The 10,312-nt window shown below is 44.0% G+C and overlaps 1 protein-coding gene across 1 annotated transcript; it reads left to right on the forward strand.

Annotated features, from left to right (window-relative positions):
• Positions 1 to 760: 760 nt before the first annotated feature.
• LOC310858212 (uncharacterized protein) lies at positions 761 to 9,978 on the forward strand (the record flags this gene model as incomplete). The annotated part of the gene is made up of 5 exons (XM_083764320.1): positions 761 to 984; positions 4,497 to 4,630; positions 5,824 to 5,908; positions 6,842 to 7,165; positions 9,530 to 9,978. The coding sequence occupies exons 1-5, from the start codon at positions 792 to 794 to the stop codon at positions 9,976 to 9,978; spliced, it is 1,185 nt and encodes a 394-aa protein (XP_083620446.1). The 5' UTR covers positions 761 to 791.
• Positions 9,979 to 10,312: the final 334 nt, after the last annotated feature.

Genomic DNA, 10,312 nt, shown 5'->3' on the forward strand with positions numbered 1-10,312 from the left:
GATCTGAAGTTCAGGCTGACTGTGATCTGCAGTCCAGGCTGACTGTGATCTGAAGGATGTGGGTTCAAATCCTCCTCGGTTCAGTGTCTCTGCATTTATGACGTCACATCCAGGTCAACAGTCAGTCAGCGATATTGTGTTTGCTGCCAGAGAAACAATTAAGTAATAAAAGCAATAAAATAAACACCTTTAACAATCTTTAACATCTTTAACAACAGCTTACTTACTTATACTTAACAATAACCAATTGGTTTGTGACAATATAAGATTATTCTGAATCTTAATTCTTAAAATCTCTCTCTCTCTCTGCATTGCATTCAATTACTCTTATTTATTTTTATTTTCCTTTCCTTTCTTTTCTTTTCTTTTCTTTTCTTTTCTTTTCTTTTCTTTTCTTTTCTTTTCTTTTCTTTTCTTTTCCTCTCCTCTCCTCTCCTCTCCTCTCCTCTCCTCTCCTCTCCTCTCCTCTCCTCTCCTCTCCTCTCCTCTCCTCTCCTCTCCTTTCTTTCCCTCTCAAACATCACCAACACTACCTGTCTCCAGCCATGTGGTGGCGGTAATGTACATCTAACTGGTTTGCCAACCGTTAGTAGTACAACTCCAAAAGAACAAGAAGCCATATTTCCCACCAGGCAGTCTGGCTGTGTTTACCTCACAGGCCGCGGCGGCGCATCGTGTTTTACCCCTAAAACAACAATAATAATAAAAAAAAAACTACAGTTAATTGCCTGTTATCGGTCTGTTATTTGGGGTTTTCTGGTGTTCCGTTATATTTGTCTGTTTCTGCAGCCATGTCAGAGACGCTGGTGTTCCACTCCCAGCTGTCCTCCATCATGGAGAAGCTGGTGATCTCTGCCGTGTCGGAGATCAACAAACTGGTCAGTGACTATTGTGCTGCTGTCATCCTCAAGGAGCAGCTGAAGACCCGATACCACTCAGTGCACCAGCCTGCCCACGAAGAGGCGCACAGGAACACCGCCATAGGTATTACACCAATTCATAATAATAATAATAGTAATAAACTGTGTAGCAATAAATAAGCCTGGTTGTAAGAGCAGCTAGGACATGCAAAAGCACACGTTTTCGTGTGTGTGTGTGTGTGTGTGTGTGTGTGTGTATCCTCACAGTTAACAGTCTTTGTATTGAGTTGTGCTTGTAATGTACTGTAATTCTGCTGTTAATACATATTTCAATCAATCAAAAGTGTGTGTGTGTGTGTGTGTGTGTGCTCACTGTGCTGTGATTATTGTGTGTGTGTGTGTGTGTGTGTGTGTGTGTGTGTGTGTGTGTGTGTGTGTGCTCACTGTGCTGTGATTATTGTGTGTGTGTGTGTGTGTGTGTGTGTGTGTGTGTGCTCACTGTGCTGTGATTATTGTGTGTGTGTGTGTGTGTGTGTGTGTGTGTGTGTGTGTGTGTGTGTGTGTGTGTGCTCACTGTGCTGTGATTATTGTGTGTGTGTGTGTGTGTGTGTGTGTGTGTGTGTGTGTGTGTGTGTGTGTGTGTGTGTGTGTGTGTGTGTGTGTGTGTGTGTGTGTGTGTGTGTGTGTGTGTGTGTGTGTGTGTGTGTGTGTGTGCTGTGATTATTATGAATATATAGCCCATAATTGTAATCAATACAAGTCTGACTTTTGGCTTCCGTATCTATGATACTAAAGCAAAAGTCATACTTGATCAAATGCATCCATGATGAATTGAAAATGTAGGTATAGTCTTTGTGCCTTTTCTGGGTCTATCCTCAAGTGTTTGGTTTGAAATGTACCCTGGTGGTCATTTCATAAAATGTTCAATCAATCAATGATAGTTGATCCAAGGCTAGCTACCACACCTGCATGTATTGACAATGAGCTTGTAGATATACTTAGGTTATTTTCAGATAACTGATTTACAGTAGATTTAGTTTTTATGCTAAAATAAATGAATTAATTTAGCTGGGGAATCCTCTCAAAGGACGCTGGCTGTGGGGATCTCGGGAGTCCACTTTTAAAACCACTCATGATAACAGAGCTGTTTTAATCCTATTATAGTCTGATTTGGTCTTCTCTGTGAAATGTGTGGAGTGGACATGCTGTGGAGAACTTCACTGTTAACCCATTCTGACCTGAGATCAGATTCTAAAAATGTCTTCTACATCCTGACAGTTTTTCATTCTGACCTGAGATCAGATTCTAAAAATGTCTTCTACGTCCTGACAGTTTTTCATTCTGATCTGAGATCAGCTTCTAAAAATGTCTCTCTTCGAGTTTTCAAAAATAGCAGACCTACAAGCTCGTATGAGCTTGTAGATCTGCTATTTTTCAATAGCTAAATTATAACATAATGTTTAAAACACCAAAAGGGGTTCCCGCCCGAAATGGGTGGTATGGCAGTTGAATCGCAGACACTGCCACCACTATTTGGCTTTTTAAGTAAACGATGTCCAAACATACAGGCTAACTTAAAGTTTGTCTTACGTAACTGATTTTTACTATTACATATAAAATGCCTTTTAGAGACACAAATATCCATGTAAATGAAGTCATGTCATTTGAAAGTGCAATGTAATAAATAAAGGCACTGCCGTTTTAGCTGGAAATAATATCTCTGAATGTATAATTTATACTGATGAATGGCTCTCACTAAATATGCATGGCATCTTAATGAATTGAATACACAAACTTTTAACAATCTTTGTAAACCGTACGTCTGTACAAACTGCAATCAAGATCAAATTGCGGGAGTTTTGAAGTCCAAGGGATGTAACTTGTATGTCAAATAAAATAAAACTAATGCTTTTTATGTTCATTATGATCATGTCTTTACAAATACCATAATTCAATCAATCAATCAACATGTCTATCTGTACCATGCGTCAGTAAATAGCCAGGACAGAGTCCAGTATGCGTCACCAGGCCTGGCAGAGATTAAAGTCCATCTTAACCCATTCTGACCTGAGATCAGATTCTAAAAATGCCTTCTACATCCTGACAGTTTTCATTCTGACCTGAGATCAGATTCTAAAAATGCCTTCTACATCCTGACAGTTTTCATTCTGACCTGAGATCAGATTCTAAAAATGTCTTCTATGTCAGTCGCTCTTAGATTTTTCAAAAATAGCAGACCTACAAGCTCGTAGCGCGCCACTCGGTGGCGCGCTATGAGCTTGTAGATCTGCTATTTTTCAATAGCTAAAGCACGACATGATGCTAACACCAAAATGGGTTCCCGCGCAAAATGGGTTAACGCCTGAAGTTAGCCAACATCATGCCATTTCCTCATTATTTACAAAGCCGGTTTACCTGTTCTTCCAATATGTGTACTTGACTAAAAGTATGTCAAATGTATTGGCATCGAAGTTATGCAGAATGTCTCATTACACGTTTTCAAGACATCTTTGAGTACTTTTTCCCACCACTGCAGTGATGCAAATAGAGCACCCAAGTCTTGATGTCAATATCGGTAGAGGGCGAAAATCCACGGGTTCATGTACTTTTTATTTGCATTGTAATCCCCATAGGGGAGATTTTAGATTGCCTCATAATAAGAACTGTGTTTGAAAAATAAACATGTCATCCCGGCCGCTTCACTCATATGGATATGAAGAATCAACTGACTGAGAGAAAACGCTATTGTTACTGCTGTCGAATTAGTTACATTTTCGCTAGAAACAGCCTGGATCATATATGAGTGACTGACAGTCTCAAACGATACTGAGACACCTCCTTGACAATAACGCAGAGACAGCTTGTTTATTTTTGGACCACAATGCTTATAGTAGACGATATTAACACATTGACTGCTACCATTTATTGAAAAATTAGGATCTAATTACTGCCAGCATTTATTGAAAAATTAGGATTTAATACTGCCAGAATTTTTTTAAATTTGAGCTCTTATTTTGAAAAGCCGCCATTTCCTGTCAGTTAGCAGTATAAAAGCAGTTGAAAGAAATGGATAGGCGATCTAAGATGGACGATCCAATGTTGTGCTAACAACACAGCTAGCTAACAGGCTAACGTGAGTAGCATTATGGGTCGCTCGACCGAATGCACCGAAAGTGCAATTGACTGAAATCTCAGTCAATGGCAGTGAGCGTCAGTATCAAAATTAGGCTTCAATTGACAAAGATCTTTGTCAATGGCGGACAGCGTCAGTATCAAAATTAGGCTTCAATTGACAAAGATCTTTGGCAATGGCAGTCAATGTGTTAAGATCACCCCATGTTATTCTCCATAGAGAAATTACTTCTGTGAACCAGGGTGGGGGGGAATCGAAGGGATGAGTGAGTGACGTCAGAACTTCGGCGCTCTACACTACAGCCTGCATACTGACTCCTGGGATGCAATACTGTATTCATTACTGTACTCTAATGTTGTTGAAGTAGGACTCATAAAATGTCCCTGGGTCCATCTAAAAGGACCCCCCTGGGTCCCATCTAAAAGCCCCCCCCCCCCCCCCTGGGTCCTGGCCCTGGGCGACATTGAAAACCTCTTTCCATCACTGTCTCTGTCATACTGTAGGAAACAATGAAGCAGGTCTACTGGCAGCTTTGACCCAAAGCAGCGCAGCTCGTTGTCCCCCAGCACCCCCTGCTGGCTGGCGCCATAACAAGGCGGTGGCCGCGACGCAAACCGAAGAGGAGCCAGAAGAGGATGTATGTTTTACTGTTAATTAATTAATTTGATTGATTTATCATATGTTTTATGTTATGAATATCATAATGATGATGAGTGGGGATGGAGCTCCTTTATTTTTTTAAAACCATTCTGAACGGGAACCCATTTTGGTGTTGGCATCATGTTATGCTTTAGCTATTGAAAAATAGCAGATCTACAAGCTCATAGCGCACCACCGAGTGGCGCGCTACGAGCTTGTAGGTCTGCTATTTTTTGAAAAATCGAAGAACGACTGACATTTTTAGAATCTGATCTCAGGTCAAAAAAGGTCCCTTGGTTTATTGTGATCCGAGCGTATCATCCACCATCTTGGTGCACCCAGAAGACGCACACAAGACCCGCCTCCATGAGGCGTTGTACCCCATTAATTTGCATTGGCCTCAATTTCCCAGAAGCCCTAGCAGCCCACAGCATGTGACGATTTCCGGCTTCGTTATCAAAACGAAAGCATCTAGTCTCTATCTCCGCGGCAAAGACAGAGTTTATTTTTATTTATTACAATACGGCGGATTAAACACATAAAACAAAAGGCGGTTATGTCGTATATCGCAGCGACAGTAACCTGGATTAAACCATTCCTGGTTCCAGTAAAACTGTTTTAAAGAAACTGTTAACGGGTTAATATGTGTAATTCTTTCCCCCCGTACAGTGCTGGTTGGCAGGCGTATCGATGCACTTTTAGACCGACATGTTTGTGCCAGCGTGGAGGATTACATTTATTTCTTGACCGCCTCTTGTCTTGATTGTTTATACATGACGTCATGGGCCGCTATATGCTCGATAACAGGCTTGATAAGCCCATAGATTATTGATTTCGGGTGGTCAATGAGGTTGTTTTTTCGGGTATCAGGTATCGAGCTCTACTCTACTCTACGCACAATGAATTAACCCATTTTGGGGCGGGAACCCCTTTTGGTGTAAGCATTATGTTATGCTTTAGCTATTGGAAAAATAGCAGATCTACAAGCTCCAATCTACAAGCTTGTAGGTCTGCTATTTTTGAAAAACCGGAAGAACGACTGACATAGAAGACATAGCTTTTTCAGAAAACTGTCAGGATTTAGAAGAAATTCATAGAATCGTTCCCGGGTCAAAATGAACTGAAGAATGTCTAAATTGTGCATGCTCAATATTGCACTTTTGTTTGTTTGTTTGTTTGTGTGTGCCGCAGGGAAGTGTGACACGGACGGACTATAAAACTGAACTGGGAAGCGTCAAAAATGAGCGACTTCGTGGCAACAAGGCAGCGGAGAAAGGTGTGAATGGAGAGGAGGAGCCATTTCAAACATGATTTTGGCTTATTATTATTATTATTATCCAATATTGTTATTGTTGTCCATATCCAGTCATTCGCATCACTGACAATCATCATGTTAACCCCTTTTGGGTGTTTTAAGCATTCCCACTGAGCAGTTTTTGGTCTAATAGACGTCTAATATTCGTCTAAAGAGCTCTCTAAAAATGGGATAAAAAATGAAAGTTTTTTTAGACGTCTATTCTTAGATCAGACGTTGATTAGCGGTTGATTAGACGTCTATATATAGACCGTCTATATATAGACGTCTAATCAACCGCTAATCAACGTGAGTTAGAATCTGATCTCAGGTCAAAATGCGTTAAAGAACCCACCATTCTTCTGTGCGTTAGAATCTGATCTCAGGTCAAGAATGGGTTAAACACAGGTCATGAACTGCCAGACGAACATTACCTTACCATGTTTCTGATTACTATCTTTGTCAGAATAGCCATGATTTTCTGATCACCGTCATCAATCATCTATCTCCCTTTTCTGTGTGGCCTTTCTGTGTGGAGTTAGCATGTTCTCCCCGTGTCCCCTAGGGTAGGTAGGTACCCTCACAAAAAACATGCAGTAATCCTGGTCTCTAAACTGCCTCCCCCTGGCCAGCCGGGGCACCTGATGGAGGGGAAAGAAACTGGTTGGAATAACGTGTTCCTTCCACGCGCTACATCCAACCAGGGAAACTCCCCCCTGTCAGGTGTAAAGGAGCAACTTGGACACTCAGGCATGGAGGAAGCATGAGTTCAAGTCCGTTGCTCTCCCCAGGTTGGCGGAGGCTGTGTAGAGCCCAGGATCACATTAGATAATTGACACAGGGGGTGAGAAATGGGTTACAAAAATCGTGGGATAAAAAATATTATAAAAAAACCCATCTCCCTCTTTTCTGCAGCACAACCCTGTGCCTCTCCGCTGGTATCCCACCACCACCACCACCCAGCCGAGCTGAGCATGGGGGGCTCCCCGGCAGAGTGGCACTTCCACCTCCCGGAGGAGAGCAAAGAGCAGCACCATCCAGACGACCACCGGCAGCAGCTCAACATCGCGGCGTGTCTAGACCAGCTCGCCGACGACGGCGGCGGCGGCGGCGACGACGACGACGACGACGTGGGCGTCCTCATCAAGAGGGAGCCGGAGAGCATCGACCTGGACCCGCCGTCCTCCCGGGAGGATCAGGACGATCCCGCCATACATCTGGCCTTCCAGCTGCATCCAGGTTAGGGATGACGTCCCCTTTTTGATGTGGTGCAAAGACCACTCAATGTTGACCTACCTATGTGTTCGTTCACCCACCTACCTACCTACCTACCTACCTATGTGTTCGTTCACCCACCCACCTACCTACCTACCTACCTACCTACCTACCTACCTACCTACCTACCTATGTGTTCGTTCACCCACCTACCTACCTACCTACCTACCTATGTGTTTGTGCACACGGGTGTGATTTTTCCTTTCCGATCTGATACCGATACAACCATATCTGTGTTAGCCGATACAGATACCAGAGAATAATATTCATAAAAATATATCTTATTTTTAAGTCTGGGAATAGTGTTTATCTAGCTATATATCTCGTGTTGTGTTTATAGCAGACTCCTCACTCAAATGTGCACTTGCCGTTTGGGCAACTCGAAAGCAAACTCCACATGCCCCAAATTTGTATTTACCTGCCATAGTGTCGACCCCTTACCCCTGTGTCGGATCGCTGGTTAGACTTCCATAGTGTCGACCCCTTACCCCTGTGTCGGATCTGTGGTTAGACTGGCATAGTGTCGACCCCTTACCCCTGTGTCGGATCGCTGGTTAGACTGGCATAGTGTCGACCCCTTACCCCTGTGTCGGATCGCTGGTTAGACTGGCATAGTGTCGACCCCTTACCCCTGTGTCGGATCGCTGGTTAGACTGGCATAGTGTCGACCCCTTACCCCTGTGTCGGATCGCTGGTTAGACTGGCATAGTGTCGACCCCTTACCCCTGTGTCGGATCGCTGGTTAGACTGGCATAGTGTCGACCCCTTACCCCTGTGTCAGATCGCTGGTTAGACTGGCATATCTGCCGATACAGATATGAACCGATATGACCAAATAAGGGCCGATCGGACATCTCTAATCCAGGTATATTAAAATGTTCGTCGAAATGAAAACTAAAGCTAAGACTAATTATATTGACAATTTCGTCGACACATAAAAACTAGACTAAAATGTTAGGAAGGGACTAGTTAGTGGACAAGAGATCCAGTACAAGTCATTTTACACTTGGTTGCTATTGGTGGCTATTTTCAGCGAGTGTAAAAATCAGCCATACTGTATATACGACGGCATCAAAACAAAAACTTGCCGACAAAACTGCAGATGTAGTCGACTAAAAAATATCATATATTTAGTCGACTAAACCTAGACTAGCAACTAAAACTGAGACTAAAAAAAACTAAATTAAGTTTTATTCCAAAGATTTTGAAAAACAAATAAAATAGTTCAACTAGCCGATCTACTGTACATCGAGACATTGTAAGCTTGTAGATCGGCTATTTGAACTATTTTAAAAGGGTTTGGTAAAATAATGGTAAAAAGAAAAAATGGCAAATTCGTTTAGGAATAAGAGTTAAGGGGTGGCGCAAGATATAGCCCCATGACTAAGGGCCGATTCATACTCTTATTTTAGAGCCGAATAAAAGTCAGTTCGGCGCTGTAGAGACTACAATGTGACGTCATTTGGCTCTGTAGAGCCTACAATGTGACGTCATTTGGCTCTGTAGAGCCTACAATGTGACGTCATTTGGCTCTGTAGAGCCTACAATGTGACGTCATTTGGCTCTGTAGAGCCTACAATGTGACGTCATTTGGCTCTGTAGAGCCTACAATGTGATGTCATTTGGCTCTGTAGAGCCTACAATGTGACGTCATTTGGCTCTGTAGAGCCTACAATGTGACGTCATTTGGCTCTGTAGAGCCTACAATGTGACGTCATTTGGCTCTGTAGAGCCTACAATGTGACCTCATTTGGCTCTGTAGAGCCTACAATGTGACGTCATTTGGCTCTGTAGAGCCTACAATGTGACGTCATTTGGCTCTGTAGAGCCTACAATGTGACGTCATTTGGCTCTTTAGAGACTACAATGTGACGTCATTTGGCTCTGTAGAGACTACAATGTGACGTCATTTGGCTCTGTAGAGCCTACAATGTGACGTCATTTGGCTCTGTAGAGCCTACAATGTGACGTCATTTGGCTCTGTAGAGCCTACAATGTGACGTCATTTGGCTCTGTAGAGACTACAATGTGACGTCATTTGGCTCTGTAGAGACTACAATGTGACGTCATTTGGCTCTGTAGAGCCTACAATGTGACGTCATTTGGCTCTGTAGAGCCTACAATGTGACGTCATTTGACTCTAGAGCCAACAATGTGACGTCATTTGAGGTTCGGGGGGGCGGGTACTGTCGTAAAGTCGGCTCTTCGGTGCTACTGAAAATTTCTGACGAGCCGAAATCATTTCGGCACTACAGCGCCGAAACAGCGGTAAAATAGGAGTATGAATCGGCCCTAAATCAAACACTGACACCCATCCATGTGCACTAGGAGCCGCGGGCCACCAAATGTACCCCGGGGGCGACTACGGAGGGCCGTGCGACATGCTGCCCGACCTGTCTCTGCTGCGGAGAGGAGGACACCATCACGTCTCGGACGAAGGCATCATCTTCGGCCACCAGCACCACCACCACCACCACCAGGGGGCGCAACGGAGCAACAACAACGGCGACGGCGGCGGCGCTCCGTTCAAGGTGGTCTGCGAGTTCTGCGGCAAGGGCTTCTCCTACCAGAGCGAGCTGAAGCGGCACGCTGTCACGCACACGGGCGAGCGCACGCAGCACTGCGAGCAGTGCGGCAAGAGCTTCATCCGCCGCAGCCACCTGCTGCGCCACAAGCTGCTGCACACCGGCTTCCGCCCCTTCACCTGCCCCGTCTGCTACCGACGCTTCTCGCGCACCTCGCACCTGGAGAGGCACATGAAGACGCACCTGTGTTGACCCCGTTCTGACCTGAGATCAGATTAATTACGAGGTTTCCACTGACTGGACACACACTGGTCTGATTAACCCATTCTGGTACCTGAGATCAGATTCTAAAAATCAAAGTCAGTCGTTCTTCGATTTTTCAAAAATAGCAGACCTACAAGCTCGTAGCGCGCCACTCGGTGGCGCGCTATGAGCTTGTAGATCTGCTGTTTTTCAATGGCTAAAGCACGACATGATGCTAACACCAAAATGGGTTCCCGGTCAGAATGGGTTAACGTGGTCTGTAACGTTAATTTAGAGAACCATGAGGGGTTAGGGCGATTCCACAAAATGCTGACACAAAAAA

Source organism: Protomyctophum parallelum (genome assembly GCF_964188405.1).
Source record: "Protomyctophum parallelum genome assembly, chromosome: 5".
NCBI classification, from domain to species: Eukaryota; Metazoa; Chordata; class Actinopteri; order Myctophiformes; family Myctophidae; genus Protomyctophum; species Protomyctophum parallelum.